The following is a 23,008-nucleotide window of genomic DNA, read 5'->3' as shown; positions in this document are numbered from 1 at the left end:
TTAAAAAATATAAATTCAACAATGTCTTCATAAACCTACAAGGGCCCTCCCACTCCTCGAAAAATATTTTATATCCCGTTCTTCCATGCGGCGGCTCAATTTCTGTCGTATTTTCATACAAATAATTACTAATGGGCAATTTGAATATTTACCCTAACATTTTAAACCATTTTCAATTGTTTAAATAAATGTAGATTATTTAAACAATCATTTATCCCCCAAAAATGTAAAAAATAATACTATTTTCTTATTAAATTGCAATATTTTGTCATTTTTTGGAGTAGTACATTTTTCTAAAAACATTACGTAATTATGTAAACAATAAATAATTTTCTATTTGCAAAATTTCTTAAACTTGAGCCAGATATGTCCTTTTTTGTCAAATTGGTATCCTATGCTACGTTTTGTTGAACAATTATAATAATTTTGATACATTTTTTTAATGTTTAATAAATGTCTATTTGTTTAAACAATCTTTATTTGCTCAGGCAGTCTTTTTTCGATAGCTAAAAAAATCAAATAAAATAGAAAACATACAATTATGTTTCTGACTGTATAATGTATAGAAAGAATACATTTACCATTCTTTAATTGTCTAAACAAATATAACTTGTTTAAATAATTACTTTTTAAAAAATACTTTTAGAATATTAATTAATTGTATTCCTTCTATTTTATTTCGTTTTTTTAATTATCGAAAAATAATTGCTTGAGCAAATAAAGATTGTTTAAACAAATAGACATGTATTAAACATGAAAAGAAATGTATAAAAATGATGTGATTATTCAACAAAAAGTAGCATAGGATACCAATTTGAAGAAAAGAACATCTCTGGTCATATTTGGGGCACTGCGGGTAGGGTTGGGGTTGGTTGGAATTCAAAGTTATCAGTATGGTTTTATTTCGTAGACACTCCTCTTAATTCCCTAAAAAAATGACACGTTTCGATGAAACCCTAGAACATGAATTCAATTTGTCTAAAACTCAAAATTTCACCATGTAAATTAAATAGGTTTTCGAAGTACCCAGTGGCACGTTTAATATTCGAATTTCGAAAAAAAAATTCAGCATTTTCTTTCTCCGTAAATGGAAACTTTTTTGGGGGTGTCTGCCCTGTAGCTCGAAAAGCATTTCTTGGACAACTCTATTTCAAATCCAGTCGAAGCATAATGTAAACTTCAGGTCTAGGTCTGTACAGTCAGAAATTGTAGTAAAAATTCCAAAAACTGTACATTCTATGGGTGATGTCAATTTATTTGTTTAAACAATTGTTTATTTATTCAAAATAAAGAAACATTTATTTTTAATCTATAATAAACCTCCCTAATAGAAATTTCAGTAAAAAATTACAAAAAATGCACACTTTAGGGGTGATGGAAATTTATTTATTTAAACAATTGTTTATATAAGTGGATTAAAAATTATTAAATATTTTTTTATTATGGTTGATTATTATTAATTTGATAATTAAATAATTTATTTATTACTATTCATTTACTTAAAAACTTATATGTCAAGAAAATGGCCATAATTTCGTTCCGTGGTGCGATTTAGTCACCGAAATGATTAAGGATACACTTTGCAAGGTCATGACTCGTAAACTATTAGGGACAGGAACATTTTTTTCTTACTTATGCAGAATTAACTCCTGTCGTATTCATTCTCTAGGGTCATTCTTCTGCGACAACCTCGAAACGAGCTATTTACAATAAAAATGAACTCCGGGCATTTATCTGTAAATTCAGGTCGAAATGGGTCAACTTTGGCAGGTGCTAACTCGCCATCTATTATAGATAGAACAATGTTTTTTTTTTTTTTTTAAATTATAGGTATTTACGTCTACTTTAATTCGTTCGTTGATCATTTTTAGATCTAGCCATCAGGATCCCAGCTACAGAGAAACAAAAAAACATGTGATTTTTAGTTTTACGCAGAATTTTATCTACTTTAATTCTTGCAAGAACACTTCTACCTCTTAAATATTTTGCCCCCCCCCCCCTCCATATTATGCAATGCCAAATGAAGTACTTAAGCCTATTATATATAAGGAAAACATGTGATTCATCGCGTCGTAAGGAGACCCTATATGTGTGACATTCATTATGCATATTCACCGATTGTATGCGCATAGGTTTTTATCTGATGCCTTTGCTTAATGATCCAGTTATGTTAAAGCTGACGTATCCACAGTTTCGAATCAAGTGAAAACCTATTTCATAATTAAGGGCTCATTTCATGCTAATTTAATGCCCAATTGCCAAATTTAATACTCCACTATTTTTTCAAAAAACCGGAGGTTACCTAGCTTAACATTAAGCTGACGGAACCCCATGTTAAATAAACGTTAAATCGAGTTCTGTCATATCACATAATTAAGGGCTCATTTAATGCTTATTTAATGCCATATTGCCAAATTTAATGCTCCACTATTTTTTTTAGCCGGGGGTTACGCTAGCTTAACATTAAGCTGACGGAACCCCATGTTAAATAAACGTTAAATCGAGTTCTGTCATATCACATAATTAAGGGCTCATTTAATGCCATATTGCCAAATTTAATGCTCCACTATTTTTTTAGCCGGGGGTTACGCTAGCTTAACATTAAGCTGACGGAACCCCATGTGAAATAAACGTTAAATCGAGTTTTGTCATATCACATAATTAAGGGCTAATTTAATGCTTATTTAATGCCATATTGCCAAATTTAATGATCCACTATTTAAAAAAAAACCGGGGGTTACGCTAACTTAACATTAAGCTGACGGAACCCAATGTGAAATAAACGTTGAATAGAATGATATGCTATCACATGATTAAAGGCTTATTTAATACTCTCCAAAACCACCAAAAAAATACTGAAAAACCACCCTTGATATAAATTATACACAAATTTTAAATCTGACAATGCTATAATTAAGGGTTTAATATAAATTATTCACAAATTGTAAATCTGTCCATATAACATTTGAGGGCTCATTAAAGGCTAAGTTTATGCCTTCTAAACAATTCTAATCCTCTGCGTTTGAAAAAAAATAGGGATTATGCTGGCTAAACGATAAGGCGATACGCGAAAATAAGGCAAGTATTCACTCTAACTTTTTTTAATACCGCATACTGTCTAAGTTTCAATTATTGAGATTTTAGTCATTTTCAGCAGAAATCCTTACAGATTTTAATTATTGCTACGCCTTTTACTGATTCAAATTTAGAGAATAATTAAGCACTCACTTATTATTAAAAAAAAAACCAGGTGGTACGCTATCTTACGGCAACCTGACGTAACCCCCGGTTAAAAAAAAGTAAAGCATTAAATTTGGCTGTGAGGCATTAAATGAGCATTAAATGAGCCCTTGATTATAGTATGGTCAGATTTACAATTTGTGCATAATTTTGTGTGGTTTTAGAGAGCATTAAATAAGCCCTTAATTATGTGATATGACATAACTCGATTCAACGTTTATTTCACATGGGGTGAGTCAGCTTAACGTTAAGCTAGCGTAACCCCCGGTTACAAAAAAAAGTGGAGCATTAAATTTGGCAGTGGGGCATTAAATGAGCCATTAATTAAAGTATGGTCAGATTTATAATTTGCGCATAATTTATATTAAGGGTGGTTTTTCAGTAATGGGGGTGGCTTTTGGAAAATAATTTTTTGTGGTTTTGGAGAGCATTGAATGAGCCTTTAATTATGCGATAGGATATAACTCGATTCAAAGTTTTTTTCACATGGGGTTCCGTCAGCTTAACGTTAAGCTAGCGTAACCCTCGGTTTAAAAAAAATAGTGGATCATTAAATTTGGGAATGTGGCATTAAATGAGCCTTAACTATGTGATATAGCAGAACTCGATTAAAAAATTTATTTCAAAATCCTAGCTTAACGTTAAGCTAGCGTAACCCCTGTTTTTTTTTATAGTGCAGCATTAAATTTGGCATTAGGGCATTGAATTAGCATTAAATGAGCCCTTAATTATGAGATAGGTTTTAACTCGATTCGAAGATGTGGTTACGTCAGCTTAATATACCTCGAGTTCTGCCCTATCATATAATTAAGGGCCCATTTAATGCTATCCAAAAACACAAAAAAATTTTATCCAAAAGCCACTGCTAATACTGAAAAACCACCCATAATAATAATTATTACACAAATTGTAAATCTGACCATACTACAATTAAGGGCTCATTTAATGCTCATTTAATTAGCGATTGCCCAATTTAATGCTCCTCCTTATTTTATTAAACCGAGGGTTACGCTAGCTTAATGTTAAGCTGACGGAACCCTACGTGAAAGTTCTGTCCTATCACATAATGAAGGACTCATTTAATCCTCTCCAAAATCACGAAAATTGTTTTTTAAAAGCTACCCCTAATACTAAAAACCATTATACTGACTAAACGCTAAGGCCTTAATTATAGTATGGTCAGATTTACAATTTGTGCATCATTTATATTAAAGGTGTTTTTTCAGTATTAGGGGTGGCTTTTGGAAAATCATTTTTTATGTTTCTGGTGAGCATTAAATGAGCCCTTAATTATGTTATATGCCAGAACTCGATCCAAAGTTTATTTTACATGGGGTTCCGTCAGCTTAACGTTAAGCTAGCGTAACCCCCGGTTTTTTGAAAAATAGTGGAGTGTTAAGTTTGGCAATAGGGCATGAAATAAGAATTAAATAAGCCCTTAATTATATGATATGACAGAACTCGATTCAACATTTATTTCACATGAGGTTCCGTCAGCTTAACTTTAGGCTAGCGTAACCCCCAGTTTTTTGAAAAAATAGTGGAGCATTAAATTTGGCAATAGGACATTAAATGAGCATTAAATAAGCCCTTCATTATGTGATATGACAGACCTCGATTCTACATTTATTTCACATGGGGTTCCGTCAGCTTAACGTGAAGCTAGCGTAACCACTGGGTTTTTGAAAGAATAGTGGAACATTACATTTTGCAATAGGGCATTAAATTAGCATTAAATGAGCCCTTCATTATGAAATAGGTTTTAACTCGATTCTCAGATGTGGTTACGTCAGCTTAACATACCTGTTTTTTATTTAGTTATCCCGTTCGAAGGCGTTAAACAGTTTAAAAGAGTGGCACTCACTTTGTCACACTCCCGAAAAAATCCCCCCTTTCTCCACGATAAACATGCAGAGAAAGTGACCGATTTCCATAAAGATATTATGAAAAGGATTTTGTTTATCATTTTGTGTATTTCAATTTCAATAAACGAAAAATTGAAAAAGTTAAATTAATGAAAACTTAATTTCACATTATAAGGTTAATTAGGTGTTAATCATGACTAAAAAAAATTACGACCTCTTTATATTAAAAATATTGTATTCAAAACTACCATATTATGAGTCTTTAACGCCCAAAAAAAGCGATAGTAGATAGCTCTTTACCGGACCAATTACCTGCAATTACGTCGTAAAGTGTTATAATTGTAAATCATCGATACTCAAAGTTACGGAAAAACAACCAAAATCTCACACCTCAACAAACTAAAGAAGTAAAAGAAGCAAAACAAAATTTAATACCACTCTGTTTTTGTCAAAAGTCCACGTTTTGGGACCTCCTGAATCCGAAAAACAGATTTTTACGAATGCATCTGTCTGTTTGTAAGTGTGTGGGTAGATTTTCAGTTTCTTAGCACGATAACTTTCAAAAGAATTGACATATTGGATTGGACTATGATACACTCTTTTAGGGTCCTAAAATAAAGGGCAAGTTAGTTGGTAGTACTAAGAAAAAAAAACGATTTCTCCTGGTACATTTTTTTTGTTTCATTAAGAAAAATTACATAAATAGGTCAAACGAGGAAAAATGCTGCTTTTTGAAGGCTCTACAAGATTATCATATCAACTTTTTGAATTTTCTTGAAAAATCAAAAATTCCAATTTTGAAAAAAAAAAAATTTATCTAAAATTTCACTTTGCGGTCAAACTATACAAGATACGGCAAATGATGATTTGACAAAAATTGTGAAGTCAACAAAGATCTACACATTTTTTTTATTGCTCACTTTTTGACAACATTGAAAATAAATTAAATTTATGGGAAAACCACACAAGGTGTAGTAAAAGGTTTATTAACAAAATTGTTTTTTTTTTTATAGGATGCGCACTTTTTTATTACAAAAACAAGATAAAGAAAATGCGTACGTTTAAAAACCAATGCACAATATGCATTGATGTATGATATAAATTTAATGAGATGACAGATTTTTCAGGGTAGCTGAGAATAAAAATTAGTGAGAAATATGGAAAAAATATTAAAGCAATAATGAAAAATAAAATGCATACATTATTTTGCAATATCTGAATAAGGAGCACTAACTCGATGTAAAGAAATAAATACACTATACATTTGACATAATAGTGTTGATATTAAGAATTCAGTGATTGGAGTTTATTCACGCTGTGAAATTTCTTCGACCGTTAATATCATTAATGAGAGAATGTGTTTTATTCTGGTCATACGATCCAATATAAATAAAAATGTATTCAGATGTCAATGAATCTTTATTCGTCAATTTTAATTGATATAACTAACGTACGTTTCAACCTAGTTGCAGGTCTTCTTCAAGGTAAGACATCACCTAATCTAAAATTTTTGAACAATATGTGTTTTTTGTGGAATGAGGTTCAAGAATATGTTGACGTAAGTAAATATTTATTAAAAGACAGCACTAGAATTTACAAGACGGAAACTGATAATAACGAGTATGACAAGGTTTAAACATCTGTTGGGAACATAGGCTCGAGACGATGTCGAGTGTTCGCTAGGTAGTTAGAATTGTATCTGAAGATTTTGAGTAAGGGGTGAACATTGGTGGCATCGCAGATCATTGATAAAGAGGTGGAGAGGATATTAGACTCTCTCGAATTGGTCGTAGAATCTTAGAGAAGGGAAGCAGGCACGCCTTCTTTCTGACGTCACAAAATTCGTACTTTTCCAAATTTGTAGTAAAAGTGGCCAAGGGCCCATGTGTTATCATTAAATGGTAGTTTCACGATATACCGGCCGTCGTCATCGCGCCGAACGTGATTTGCAAAGTGTGTTTCGCAAATTTGCTCTTCTTTTGAGTGCGTGGAAGTCGTTTGAACTGGATCTTACTCCCATAAAATAGGCAATTTTTCGCTTTGATTAAAAAGACAAAATAGGTTTGTTGAACGATCATTCGTTTTGCGATTTTGATTATAGACCCTAACTGCGATAATCCAGCCTAGAATAGTTTTCTGTAGGACGGCAGTGTGCCCCTTTATTCGCAATTGACCTGTGCGCAAAAATGAATACGCGAATTCTGCGCCGATAATTATGTCAATAGGAGCTGGCTCATGGAAATTTGGGTCAGCTAAAAAGATGTTAGGCGGAATTTCAAAGTGATTTCTATTGAGAGGCATACTGGACATTGCATCTGCAATTTGATTTACTACTAAGAGATTGAGGTAACGTTTTTTATTATCAAATCTGGATTTGAGTGTAGCTGATGTCGCGAATTTAATATTGGTTTGCATGTGATCTAGAGATAAGAGTGCAATCTCGAAAAGGAATTTATGCAAACCAAGTCGCGACACGCAATTATTTGTGATAGTGCACGATTGAGCGCCCCCGTCTAACATGATACGACAGGTTTGATAGTTACCTTGACTCGCGAAAATCGATGATTGCGGTATCTAAATATACTTCAGAAGGGACTCTTAAGTGATACGTACTTGTGGAAGCTACAGGCTCAGCAGTTGATTTCACCTGATTTTCCTTTCTTTGTTCAAAATGTAACAAGGAATTGTGTCGCTTATGACATTTTTGACACCCCCTTAAGCGACAATCTACTGGACGGTGAGAACCGCGTAGGCAATTTACGCATAATGATGCATTTTTTACTTCACTGAACCGCTCTTGAGGGCCTAACTTTAAGAAATGATTACATACGTAGATAGCATGATTCCCTTGACAAATGGGGCATAATTTTTGAGTTATTGTATTTTGTGTATTAGAAGGAATCGTAGACGAAAAGGCGCGTGGTGGATGTGAACTTTGACCTGACGTGGGTCTGTCATTGACCCTTAGACCTTTATTAAAATTATTTTGTATCTGAAAGGACCGAGTGATTTCGATCTGCGCTCTAAAAATATTGTTAATTCTTTTATAATCGGAATTTTTGAAGTTCCGGAGAACTCTTCCCATTTTCGCGGAGGTTAGTTGGAAGTTTATCTTTAATAACGTGAATGAGAACCAAGTCCCATTGATCGACTGGTTGATTTAGCGCGGGCAAAGCTCTGATATGTTGTTGTAATTTGTCTAATAGAGCGCGAACCGAGAATTCTTTAGAAACAAATGGAATGTTAAAAAGAGCTCTTACGTAACTTTCCGCGATAAATTTACGATTATCGTAGCGATCGGTTAACAAGTTCTATGCAATTTCATAATTTTCGCTAGATGATTCCAGCGACGCTATTACCTCGGCTGCTTCGCCTGTGACACATGATTTTAAATAATGGAATTTAAATATAGATGGAACTTGAAAATTTGTATGCACCATAGAATGAAAGATATCTCTAAATCCTAACCAGGTATCAAAGGTTCCTGAAAAGGATGGCAGACCGAGTATGGGAAGATTGGGATCTAAAAGAAAATGACATCACCTAATCTAAAATTTTTGAACAATATGTGTTTTTTGTGGAATGAGGTTCAAGAATATGTTGACGTAAGTAAATATTTATTAAAAGACAGCACTAAAATTTACAAGACGGAAACTGACAATGACGAGTATGACAAGGTTTAAATATCTTTTGGGAAAATGGGCTCGAGATGATGTCGAGTGTTCACTAGGTAGTTAGAATTGTATCTGAAGATTTTGAGTAAGGGGTGAACATTGGTGGCATCGCAGATCATTGATACAGAGGTGGAGAGGATATTAGACTCTCTCTAATTGGTAGTAGAATCTTAGAGAAGGGAAGCAGACACGCCTTCTTTCTGACGTTACAAAATTCGTACTTTTCCAAATTTGTAGTAAAAGTGGCCAAGGGCCCATGTGTACAGCTATAAGTAATAAACGTCTCAAGAGGCCCTAAGCTGGGACAATATGCTGAGTCCTTGAAAGGATGAACATAAAATAAGGTAAAAGGTCCCTGAAACTAATGGTTTTGAAAGTGAAAGTTTCCGGTAATAACACTTAAGAAAAATATACATAAGAAAAATAGCAGATGTTGCACGTCCCCTTGTCGACGGAATAATAAATTTAGAAGGCTGAATACAATTCAAAAAATAAAATAATAAATGGAAATCTTGTAGAAAACTACTTAGATAAAAATTAAATTATAAATAAATTGTTACGATGTAACAATATGTAATACATTTGAAAGAATTAACCAATTTTATTTTTTTAAATTGTATCGTCTATAAATTTACCTGTACAATTTTGATATTAAAATCCAAAACAAGACATTTCAATTGTGCTTTATTCCTTACAAAGGAGCATAATTTTGGAGTGAGCCCATCTTGCTAATTGTCAGATTTTTTGCTAATTGCGATGATTTGCTAATTGCGATTGCATAGAAAAAAAATTAAATTTAAACCATAATTTAACAAAAATCCCCAAAAATGAATGTATTATTGCCACTAGGACAGTATTAAATAACACAGATTTTTCTTTTAATACTAAATTTGTTAAAGAAGTTTCAGGTTGTACTATGGGTTTCCCATTATCCCCTATTGTATCAAATTTAGTCATGGAAGATTTAGAGAGAAAGGCTCTGGATAGTTAAACTTTTACACCTACTCTTTATGAAACATACGTAGACGATATCCTAGCAATTGTTCCTACTGATAAAATAGATGAATTCATTAAGACTTTCAAGAATATGGAAAATTGAATTAAGTTCACGATTGAAAAAGAGGAAAATAACTCTATTTCTTATCTAGATTTATTAGAGGGAAATTTAATAAAAAATTGGTATAAAAAAGCATCTTGGTCAGGACATTATTTGAATTATAATTCTCATCATTTATTTTCTCAAAAAATTGGTCTAATAAAAGGTCTTATTGATAGATGCGTTAAATTAAGTAATATTCAATTCCGCAAAGAAAATTTAGATTAACTAAAAAATACTCTTGTACAAAATAATTACCCACTCCAATTAGTAAACAAAATCATTAAAGAAAGAATCCATGAAATTTATAATAAATCATCTAAAAATAAAAAATGGATTGAAACATAATAAATATGATCTAAAGGTTTCATTTCCTTATACTGAAGGTCTTTCTGAGCGTCTTAGAAATTATTAAAAGAATATAAAATTAATGTATATTTTACAAACAACCACACACTTAATAAGTTTTCTTTGTTTAAAAAAAAAGACAAAGATAACAAAGAAATCGTATCTGGTTTAGTATATATGATAAACTGTAAAGGTTGTAATAAGATTTATATTGGTGAGACGGGTAGGAGATTAAAAACTCGTATTTATGAACACAAACGAAATTGTGAATTAGACAATCAAAATATTGGCTTGTCACAACATGCATGGCAATTTGATCACTATTTTGATTTTGAGATTAATAATATAAAAATTTTAGCTAGTGAAAACAATACTCAAAAAAGAAAAATATTAGAGTCTATTTTAATAAATAAGTTTATTAAAAATTCCATCAATTTAAAAACTGAAATATTAAATGTGAATAAAATTTATCAGACTATTTTATAAAAAATTATTTATACATCAATTATTACATAATTAAAAAAAAAATTTATTTAATTTACTTTGGCGCACTTTTCATTAAATTCTCCATTTTAAAATCGGCCCTTTTTAATTACTCATGTAAAATTGACTTTATTTCTTATGTATTCGTTAGTCCATGTTTGTCCTTCCAAACAATAAGTAACTGTTGTGGTTAAAATTGATTTTAAAATGTAGTTAATATTATTTAATTTGGAGCCTATTTTCATTTTGAGGCTTCAAATTTTTAAGTTTTTATATGGTTGTCTTATATATTAAAAAGGGGACATTTCAAATTATGTATACAAACAAAAATTTTGAACTTCTGACAATTAGCAAAATGGGTTCACTCCAAAATTATGCTCCTTTGTAAAGATTAAAGCACAATTGACATGTCTTGTTTTGGATTTTAATATCAAAATTGTACAGGTAAATTTATACACAATACAATTTTTTTTAAATAAAATGTTTTAATTCTTTCAAATGTATTACATATTGTTAAAAATTTTTAGATTGGGTGATGTATTACCTTGAAGAAGACCTGCAACTGGGTTGAAACGTACGTTGGTTATATCAATTAAAATTGACGAATAAAGATTCATTGACATCTGAATTTATTTTTATTTATATTGGACCGTATGACCAGAATATAACACATTCTCTCATTAATAATAGTGTTGAACATAATGTAGAAAGTTCACATTTTTGACAAAATCGAGTGCAAAACAAAGGATACGTGATGAGAATGTGTTCGTTAAAGCCGAAGGACCTTCAACAAAAAAGAATTCACAATTGACAAATTACAGTTTTCGATACTTTTCTAAAGTCTCGTAGGCACGCGGAAAAAATCTTTAACGGGCCTCGTAGCAGAAACCACGGCACTGATGTGGTTTGTTCGGTCGTAGCCCTATCAATGACAAACGAAAACGGTCACGGATTCGTATGCTACAGTGCAGTCAGTCAAACGCTTGCATCACCCCCCTCAAGCAAATGAGCGCCAATAGTTTCAGCGCCTCGAAACCATCACCGCTTCGGACAGCGACGCACAGCGTAATGCCATCCCACACAACGTTAGTGATCCGCAGCCGTCTCAGCTCGAAACTGTGTGCGTCTCTGTCCGAAGCGGCGATGGTTTCGAGGCGCTGAAACTATTGACGCTCATTTGCTTGACGGAGGGTGTTGCATGCGTTTGACCGTCTGCATTATAGCATACGAATCCGCGACCGTTTTCGTTTGTCATTGATACGGCTACGACCGAACAAACCACATCAGTGCTAAATCAGTAAAGTTAAATGTTTAAAAAACCCGAAATATAGTCGTGTTTCATATCAAACTAATCAGCAATGGACAGATAAATATAATATGAAATCATATTTCCGCTTAAACTATTCATTACAAAACGCTATTGAGCATTGGCGCGTCAGACTGGCAAAAGAACGCTCCCGCGAGAAACGGGGAAAGACACCACAAGACGAGGCAAAACGAGACGAGAAAAACCGAGACAAGCTGGTATGTCTCGTTCCTTGGGATTTCTCGCTCGGCGGGAACACTAATTAATAGCTAAACAGTGCTTTTCTGTTTTAAAACAAAAATAAAATGCATTAAAGTTAGACAGTTTTGTGTGTCCCATAAAATTCGAGTTTTGCCAGTAAAGGAACTTACGCCCGAGGACCCTTCATATACTGTTTCAAATTTATATTATTCCAAAAAAGTAAATGACGGTTCTTAAATAAGTCCCGCTAGAGTAAAGTTCTGCCATCACGTGCCAACTTTGGAGTACCCGATTAGAAGCGGTTGCGAAAGGGGGATAGAGTTCTGAACCGATTATAATACTTTGAGAACGGTAACGAGAGTGAGAATATTACCGAGAATATAACCGAGATATAAATTCTCTGAGAATTTATGAGATTCTCAGAATTTATTTAAATTAATAAAAAATTGCATTTTTTCGTGAACTTTTCGGTTGAAAATTCAACTCTTTTTTTAAAGGTTTGTCTTTTTCATTTTAAAGTTTACCTTGCTTTAGCAGAAATGAAATCTTTTTTTGATAAAAATGCAACTGTTTGATTAGAAATTAAGCTATTATAATATTTTCTTGAAAACCTGACTATTTTTTGTTATAAAAATTCAATTTTTGATGTTACTGAGTTAACTGGAATCTCTTCTGGATGAAAATTCAACTTTTATGTTACAAAAAATTCTTCTGATTTAAGATAAAATTCATATTTTTTTATAAAAATGCAACTATTTGCTAGAGAATTTAATTTTTTGGTAGAAAATTATTTCTTTCTCAAAAATGCATAGCTTGATCGTGAAAACTCGACTAACATTTTTTTCAACAGAAAATTCAACTATTTTTTTGAAAATTTATCATTTTGATTTAAACTTCATCTGTTATAGAAGAAATTTTATTTTTTGTATGAAAATTCAACTTTTTGGTTTAAAATCGTCCTTCTTCGCTTGATAACTCAACTAATTTGTTTAAAACATTTGGTTGAATCGCTTTATTAAGAAATCACTTTTTTTGTTAAAGATTTATATTTTAAGTTGAATAGTTATCTCGTTGGTTAAAAGTTTAATTATCTTGCCATAAATTAATCTTTTTTAATTGAAAATTCAACTACTTGGGTCAAACTTAAACAACATTGTGAAATTTTGTTATTGGAGGCTTATATCTGGATGAAAATTTAAATGTTTAGTGGACAATACTTCTTTTTTTGTTTTGTTTAGAATTCATTTTTTAACAGAAAATGGAACTTTTCTATTTTTAAGATTTATATTTTTTAGTTAAAAATTCGCGCTTTTTTCCAAACAAATTATTTTTTAGTTTGAAATGTCCTTTTTTGCATTAAAATGCATCAGTTTCGTGTAAAATTAATTTTTTGTCAAACAGTCATATTTTTGGTTTGAAAATTGAATTTTTGTAAAGAAAATTTGTCTTCTGGTTTGAAGGTTCAATAATTTAGATTTTTTGTTTGTTTGAAATAAATTAATACAATTAAAAAAATTTTATTTGTATATGAAACACTGTAATTCCTGAATATGTCGTATAAGAAAAATTTATATTCAACCGCTGATATAACCTGAATAATAAAAATATGGTTAAAAATCATCTATTCTTAAATTCTCCTAAATTCTGTCATATTCTCAGTTATGTAACCTGAACTTAAATTCGCGGGAATTTAAGAACTCTAAAGAGGGAGCTTACCGCTCGTCATAGTGCGTGTTATGTTTGGGTCCGAGTCCTACTAAAATTCAAATTTAATATATAAAAAATAGCGTTTTTTATAAAAAATTACTAATCAAAGTTTATAGTTCGTTCGTATGATAGAGTCAAAGTGTCAGTTATTCAGCTTAAAAAGAGAAAATTTTAAATCTTGAGTACGGTCCGTTTTTCTTGTATAGTTCTGAATTTCATTAACATAACATTATTGTTTATTGGAAGGACGTTTAGAAGTAAATGTTTTCAAAGGGTTTTTATTTTTTATAGCAAAAACTAAAAACAATCATATTCTCAAATTAAAAAAACCAACTGTTTTGGAGAAAAATCGTCTTTTTTTGATTGATTGAATTCAACTGTTTTTTATTATAATTGTATGGGTTACAGTTTCTGCTCTTTAGTTGATTTTATTTTTTATTTTTAGGTAAAAACTGATCTTTTTACTTGAAAAATTACATGATTTGTTGAAAATTCTTCCTTTTTGGTTGAATTCAACGGCTGCTAATTTAAAATATTTTTTGGTTAAAATATCGACTATTAAATTTCACGTTGTATTGATGAAAATCAGTTGTTTTTTTCGTTAAAAATTGCTTAACTGAGAATTTAACCTGTCCATTTTTGGTTAAAAACTCGCTTCTTTCAGTTTAAAAATTAACGATTTGAATATAAATTCATATATTTTATTCAAAATTCGTCTGGTTTGGTTAAAAATGAATCTTGATGCTTAACAGTTAACCTTTTTATTTACAGAAGTTCTGTGGTTCGATTCCCAGTGGACCGAAAGCGAAATATTTGTTTTTTCAATAAAAAAAATGTTAATCCTTTTGGTTCAAAAAATATTTTTCGGTTAAAAATCTAACTCATTTCTAAAAATTCGTTTGGTTAGATTGCAGAATAGGGACCTCTATTTTAGCTGACAAAAAATTGTTTCGGTAATAAACTATTAGAATCTTTAATTGAACGATAAATGAATTGATTTGATGAGACAAAAATTTTTAATTATTGTTACTTTTGTTAGTAAAATGTCTCAAAAATATGGGTCTATCACGATATATCGTAATGATCATATTTAACGAGAAGTTGGAAATGGGTAGTGATTTTTCCAACATTATTCTTTTTACTAGTCATAGCGGTGCCTTCCTGCCCCGACGAAACGTTAGAAAAGGGTAGGGTGTTGACAACATTATTTTTGTGACCTGTCAAAGGGGTGTTTCTGACCGTTTGGATTTTTAAGAGCACCTAAACGATGAGTTCCATATGATCATTCCGATATCGTGACACACCCATATTTGAGATATCGTAGTAACAAAAGTAACAATAATTTTAAACTTCTGTCTGGTTAAATCGCTTTATTTATCGTTCAATTAAAGATTCTAATATTTTGTTGTAGAAAAAGACTGTTTTCTCAGCAAAAAAACAGGTGACGCCCCTATTGTGCAATTGCACCATTCGTTTCTTTGTTCTTGAAAATTGATCATTCCTATAGTTGAAAGTTGGTCTCAGCTTCCCATATAGTAATAGAAAAGTGAAAAAGGGACGTTCGAGGGATCTGTTTACGTTATTGGATGTAAACATTCCTAGCGATTAAGTTACAGCAATCTTGCCGAATTCGAGTGAAGATGAGTCTGAAGTTCCCAACGTTTACAAAAAACGAAAAAAACGAAAAATACAATATTTGAAAAATCAAAATGTTTTCATTGTTTATGACAGTATTATGTGCCAAAGGTCCCATCTTAAAGTTTCAGCCCTCTAGCGTATGTGGAACCCACCTTAAATCAACCCCTAAATATAATAAAATTCGTTAAAAATACACAATTTCGAAAAGTCAAAATGTTTTAAATGATTATCTCTGCATTTAGTGCCGAAAGTAGCACTAAAAAGTTTCATCCCTCTAGTGCGTGTGGAACACACCCCAAATCAACCCTTGCACACTATAAAATTCGTTAAAAATACACAATTTCGAAAAGTCAAAATGTTTTAAATGATTATCGCTGCATTAAATGTCGAAAGTACCACTAAAAAGTTGCATCCCTCTAGTGCGTGTGGAACACACCCCAAATCAACCCTTGCACAGTATAAAATTCGTTAAAAATACACAATTTCGAAAAGTCAAAATGTTTTTAATTATTATCGCTGAATTTAGTGCCGAAAAGTGCCATTAAAAAGTTTCATCCCTCTAGTGCATGTGGAATATACCCCAAATCAACCCCTGCACACTATAAAATTCGTTAAAAATACACAATCTCGAAAAGTCAAAATGATTTTAATGATTATCGCTGCATTTAGTGCCGAAAGTGCCACCAAAAAGTTTCACATGCGCTAGAGAGATGAAACTTTTTTGTGGTACTTTTGGCTCTAAATGCAGCGATAATCATTAAAAACATTTTGACTTTTCGTAATTGTGTATTTTTAACGAATTTTATAGTGTGCAGGGGTTGATTTGGGGTGTGTTCCACATGCACTAGAGGGATGAAACTTTTCGTTGGCATTTTCGGCACTAAATGCAGCGATAATCATTAAAAACATTTTGACTTTTCGAAATTGCGTATTTTTAACGAATTTTATAATATGGAGGGGTTGATTTGGGGTGTGTTCTACATGCACTAGAGGGATGAAACTTCTTTGTGGTACTTTTGGCTCTAAATACAGCGATAATCATCAAAAACATTTTGACTTTTCGAAATTGTGTATTTTTACGAATTTTATTATATTTAGGGGTTGATTTGGGGTGGGTTCCACATACGCTAGAGGGCTGAAACTTTAAGATGGGACTTTTGGCACATAATACTATCATAAAGAATGCAAACATTTTGACTTTTCAAGTATTTTATTTTTCGATTTTTTCGTTTTTTGTAAACGTTGGGAACTTCAGACTCATGAGTGAAGCTCATTTATGGCTTTTAGCATTTATTTAATCTTAAAACATTGTAATTATTTACACAATTTTCATAAATGGCTCTTCTTTAAAGAATACGTTTAATTTATTATGTTGCGTTATAAATTTTCAAGAACTATTAATCATTTAAACAATTTTAATTTAAAAATTAAAAGTTTGACTTTTTTCTACGAGTGAATTTGTTCACGGAGTCATCTCACTCTTTTCTATGTTGCTTTACAAAAAAACCAATAATTATTTAAACAATTTTAATTGCAAAGTTAAGAGTTTGCCCTTTTTTCTACGAATCAATTTGTTTACGGAGTCAACTAAGAAAGTCTATTCAATGACTCTGTTGTATGTTGCTTTCCAAATTTACAAGAACTAATAATTATTTAAACAATTTCGATCAAAAAACTAAAACTGACTTTCTTTCGACGAATTCTGCAAGAAAATTTGTTTACGGAATAAACTAAGAATGTCTATCGGATGACTCTTTTCTATATGGGTTTGCAAATTTACAACAACTATTAATTATTTAAACAATTTCAATGACAAAATTAAAAGTTTGGCCTTTATCCTACGAATCAATTTGTTCACGGTGTCAACTAAGAATGTCTATCCGATGACTTTTTTCTATATTGCTTTGCAAATTTACAGGAACCTTTAATTATTTAAACAATTTTAATTAAAAACTTAAGTGTTTCCCCTTCTTTCTACAAGTAAACCTGTTTACGAAGTCAACCAAGAATATTTATTTCTTTGTAAATTTACAAGAAATATTAGTAATTTAAACACTTTTAATTAGAAATTTAGACGAGGTAATTTGTTTTCGAAATCAACTAGGAATGTCCATTCGAGGACTCTTTTCTAGGTTGCTTTCTAAATTTACAAGAACTATTAATTATTGAAAGAATTTCAATTGAAAAATTAAGAGTTTGCTTTTCTTTCTACGAGTAGGCTTCATTTTTTACAATAATTAACTAACAATATCTTTCCGATGATTTTTGTTCTCTGATGCTTTGAAAAACTACAACTATTGATTTTTTAATAAATGTTTATCAACATATTTATAGCTTGGCTATTCTTCAAGGAAGAGGCATAATTTGTTTACGGAATGAACTAAGAATGTCTTTCGATGATCATTTTCCACGTTACTTTGTAAATTTATAATAATTATTAATCATTCAAACAATTTTCAGAAACATTCAGAGTTGGAGTGTTACTCAAATTTGTTTACGAAGTTAACTAAGATTGTCTTTGTGATTACTCTTTTCTAAGTTATTTATTAAATTTACCAGAATTATTAATTATTGAACGAAGTTTCATAAAAAGTTTAGTATTTGGCTATTTTTCAACGAATAGGGTCAGTTTTTCTTTTTACTAAGGTTTAGTTACAATGCCGCTACATACGAGTTTGCTCGAAATACTCGCATTTGCCTCAAAATTTGATCAGATGAGAGGAGAACTACAGAAAACCACCTCCCGAGTTTATTCGAGTTTTCAAAATTCCAGTACACAGTCCGTCTTTCGTCGTATATGGTACCCATGGAAGTCGAGTATAAATAGAAGTTATTTAAGAAAAAATGATTATCGTGGCATTTTCTTGAACTTAATTTCCAAATAGAATAATTAAAAGTAAATTAGTGGGTCACGCGCGTAAGATCTTCCAGTTTAGTTGAAAATTCAACTGTATTTGAAAATTGACCTTTAGAAAATTATTCTTGTGTGTAAATTCATTTATTTCTGTTAAAAATTCATTTCTTTGGTTTTTAATTTAACTATTTTGTTAATTTTTTTTTAAATTAATTTTTTAGTTGACAACTTGACTTTTTGGTAGAAAATTAATCTTTTTGTTTGAAAATTCATCTTTTCGATTGAAAATTTATTATTTTTAGTTGGAAATTTAAGTATCTCGATCAAACCTCCTATTTTGGTGCAAAATTATTTTTTTAACTGAAAAATGAACTATTTCATTTTTGGTTTCAAATTTCTTCGTAAATTGCAAATTCATTTTCAAAATTACATGTTGAACTTAAAAATATTTTATTTAAAATTCGTCTTTTTTAAATTCAACTGTTTTTTTATTTGACGTTAAAATATTTTTGGTTTGCAATATCAACTATTCAATTTTTCGTTTAAAATTAATCCTTTTTGGTACAAAGTTATACTACTGTGTTAAAAAGTAATTTTTTTGGTTGAAGATTCTCTTAACTTTGGTTGAAAATGCATCTCTATAGTTAAACATGCAACTATTATACTGAAAAATTGGTTTTTTTAGATGACAATTAATTTTGCTTACAGGAAACTGAACTATTTCATTTTTTATTGAAAATGTGTTCTTTTCTAGTTGAAAATTAACTTCTTTTATTGCGAATTGTATATTATTTGAAATACAATTTTTTAGTTGAAAATTTAACAATTTTGTTAAAAATTCATTTTCTTTAAGTAAAAAATATATCCTTTTGTTTTCATGCATTCAGTTGGAAATATATGTATTCTGTTGAAAATTTGTCTTTCCAATAGAAATTTAATCTTCTTTTTTGAAAACTCATAATTTTGGTTGAAAATTGAACTATTTCATGTTTGGTGAAAAAGTGAACTATGTCATTTTTGACACAAAATTTATCTTTATTAGTCCCCTCGGCACTGAACAAAGTGAAGTTAGCTGTTGGTTGAAGTGAAAATACACCTAACGCAAAGGGCCAATCGTTGGCAATCATGTTAAAACGATTACAAAATATGATTCGGCACGATTAGATGTTCGTTCTACCGTTTCCAATCGATCGCGATCAATTATTTCTGCAAGGTTTAGTACACGGCCGCCTTAACATTTTTTCCTAAATATTTGGATGAAGCGCTTGGAAAATTCGTGATCTTTTGTGAAATAAAAAAAAGACATAAATAAATATATATTATTATCAAAATACTTAAGTTTCGTATTTTAGCAGAATCAAGGGAAAAATCCAGTAACTAAATAGATTCCCTATCATTCGCGGGTTTTTTCCTGGAGAACAAAATTCCTGGTTTCCCAGCCATTATAATAAGCCATTATAATTATAATAAATTATTGACTTTTAACATGTAAACTTTCAGCTTAAAAGCATGACAAATTTTAAAGATAAAGAACTTTTACGATCTGTAGTAAAGATAGTGAGAAGATGGTTTTCCTTTAAATTTTTATGTGAAAAGTAAATTTTAACGTTTATATCATTGCCAGTTTTAAATTTGACGTCGCGCGAAATATAAGCTTTTAGTTCCACAAATTTTTCAAATGCAAATTTTAACATTTAATCTATTATTACATGCATAGAGAATAAAAAACTATGTAGGCCCATCAATCAAAAACAGTTCTTTTAATTCGCGTTTTAAACTGCCCATATTAAAATAAACAAACCTGGAAAGACATCCTTTGTGTCAGGACTGGCTGGGTGAATCCAGCCGTTCCTCTGTTGGATAATACACTGGAACATAATTATTGCTCAATTGACGAGTGACATTAGACGTTTATAAGGGTCGCTTATTGAAAAGCGGAAGTCGATGGAGATACCGGATTCAAGATGCCTTACTGTTTTCGGACATATGCACAAATGTAGCATGTAGAAATTCATTGAAATTTATTAGTAGATTCACTGTAGTATCTACTCTACTAGATTTCACCATATTCATACACTCTCTGTCAATCTGTCATTTTGGTGGCTACCATAACAATACAACCCGTGCCGATGAATTCTCGACACACAAAGGACACAATAGTTCCAGATCAACGTCACAGATCTTCCGGATGAACTCCTATAGTACACACTCAATACACATAAAATCGCGCTAACACTTTGGAACACTGAATTACTGATAATTTTTAACCGACAGCCAAGAATAGTTGACTAGCAAGTTCTACTTTGACGGTTCCTTGCCATCTTGCGTTTCGCGTTATGCGCTTTGGCAAGGGGGTAGCTGCTGCTGCTGACTGGCTGGGATCGAACTGATGGCTGGCTGGCTGGTTGCCAGGCAACTAGAATTTTCCATCTCGCTCTCGCTTCCCCGTATTCATCAAACTCCAACGGTTAATCGCCTCTTTCTTTCAACATGCACATTTGCTTCACACGTTTCTCCGGCTTCGTAAATTTATCTTATTTTTCCGTCGAAGAAAACAGAAAATTTCATGAGAATAATTATGCAGAACTGTGGGACTGTATACTAGTAAAGTGTAGAGTTGTAGCCTACACTCTACATCAAGCGTGTAAAATTTTACATATAGAAAAGAAGACATGTAATTTGAGAGGAAGAAATATATGGGAGAGGAAAGGTAGCGCAGCCAGGAGCGTACAATACACATCCTTGGACCGACAATCCTCTTCCGTAATCAGAAGTCAATCAGGCTTTGCGGTCAAATACATATTAATATTTCTCAACTTCCCTGTTACAATATTTCTTAAAAATTGAATCGCCCTTGCAAAAGTTTGCAAGCAAAGATAACTGAAAATCTAGATCATCTTAAACAGCACTAAGAATGTACTTTCTTTTTTTCAAAATTTCGCTGTCTAAACAAAAATTTTAAAACATAAATAGAATTGAAAATTGGCATTTTTTATTTTTCTTTACGGCGGTGGCGTGTTGCACAAAAAAATGGCAAGATTCGATCAATCGGAATTAAGGTTTTAAATACGAACTTTGAACATTTTCTAGAACCCAGAAGGGGTTTCGCAGTGGAAGGACATTGGCAAAGATATTATAAACGTAGATGCGATACGCGGTGTCAGAGTGGGGGAACTATATATATAGGACATCACATTTTCTGCCCTATCGAGGTGCTGCCCTCACCATACTACGAAGCCGAATTCTTGTTTTCTCATTCTTCGTAAAATATGACGGCAAAGCAGTAGAAATATTTTTTAAGGTTAGAAAATTTTGACATCTATCATTCAATTTTTTCAGATCTGAAGCTTGAGCCAGGTTTTCTGAACATAGTCTTTTTAAAAAATTGTACAACAATTTTCTCGAAAAATATAATTTTTTAATAAAAAAAAAGAAACCAGAATGAAATTTCGAGATAAACCAATGCTAAAAAAATGTGTACTTAATACATTTTTTTATTAATTTTTTTTATTGGAATAATTAAATATTTACACCAAAGAAACAACTTTTTTAACGTTTAAAGGTTTTGAAAATTATTGTTTGAATTAAAAATAACAATAATTGAAAAAAAAACATTTCTGGATAAGATATTTTATTTGAACATATGCATGGTATTTTTTTAAATTACAAAAAATCTTCCGAAAAATCGAATTGTTAATTTAAAAAATTAAAAAGGAACTTTGAAATAAATAAGTGCTGATTTAAATCCTGCAAAATTTGTTTGGAAAATGTTATAATTTTCGAGGAAAATTTAGAGAGAATTTTTCTTCCGTTTAAGGCACACGTGTTTTTACATCACTTTTTCTATACATTTTTTGTAGAATTATTTTAATTTTACATTTAAACAATAATTTTTTAACACTAAATATTAAACAAAAGTTTACTCGATAAAAATATTTTATTATCGTAATTTTAATAAATAAATAATATTGATTAAGAAACATATTTTATTTATAGGGAATTTTATGATTTGGAGGTTTTCCCTTGGCGCGGACCAAGAGAAGGGTCCTGGGGGGTAGGTGGCATCACAAAATTGTGCAGACACGTTGTGTTTATACATACATATGTGCCATTTTACGGTAAGTAAAACAATCCGGGGGGGGGGGGGTCGCCGTTTCACCACCATTTTGGATGAGCGTCTGGTTTTCCTACAGTATTTATTTTAAAAAATATGTATAAAATTTTGATCGTTGGGTCTTGGCGATTTGTTCCTAATGCATTTCAGTCACTGATAAACGGTGATAAATTAAATAGGAATATCTCTCAGAAAATAAAGGATTATAATCCAAAAAAATTGAAGCGACTTTTTTTACCTCTAGGTAGTAAAGAAGAAAAACTTCCGAAAATTTAAAAACTAATTATACTCTTTTAAAATGCCAATACAATTTCCAAAACACTAATTGTACAATTTAAGAAATTTTCAGCCTTCAGTTTAATAGCTCAAATTTTAACGGTAAAAATGACCTCATTTTCAGCGTACAGGCTTATTGTTTTAATTTTCACAATTTTCGTTATAAGTTTGACCATAGGTCAAACATAAAAAGGAGACTTATGTCA

At 31.2% G+C, this 23,008-nt stretch overlaps 1 protein-coding gene across 2 annotated transcripts in view; it reads right to left on the bottom strand.

Annotated features, from left to right (window-relative positions):
* Positions 1-23,008, bottom strand: part of LOC117173527 (SLIT-ROBO Rho GTPase-activating protein 1-like) — a 348,789-nt gene that overhangs the window by 300,924 nt on the left and 24,857 nt on the right. The window contains exons 1-2 of one of the 2 annotated variants that reach the window (XM_033362165.1): positions 20,386-21,011; positions 20,214-20,280 (exon numbers count right to left, since the gene is read on the bottom strand). The exons of the other annotated variant lie outside the window; for it this stretch is intronic. Coding sequence (XP_033218056.1) covers positions 20,214-20,280; positions 20,386-20,427 — 109 coding nt within the window. The 5' untranslated portion in view covers positions 20,428-21,011. Of the gene's footprint in view, positions 1-20,213; positions 20,281-20,385; positions 21,012-23,008 lie in introns of those variants that run through there. 2 annotated transcript variants of the gene reach the window in all.

This window comes from Belonocnema kinseyi, chromosome 5 (assembly GCF_010883055.1).
Source record: "Belonocnema kinseyi isolate 2016_QV_RU_SX_M_011 chromosome 5, B_treatae_v1, whole genome shotgun sequence".
NCBI lineage: Eukaryota > Metazoa > Arthropoda > Insecta > Hymenoptera > Cynipidae > Belonocnema > Belonocnema kinseyi.
The sequence above is the reverse complement of the archived record's forward strand: the minus strand, read 5'-3'. Positions and strand labels throughout refer to the sequence as shown.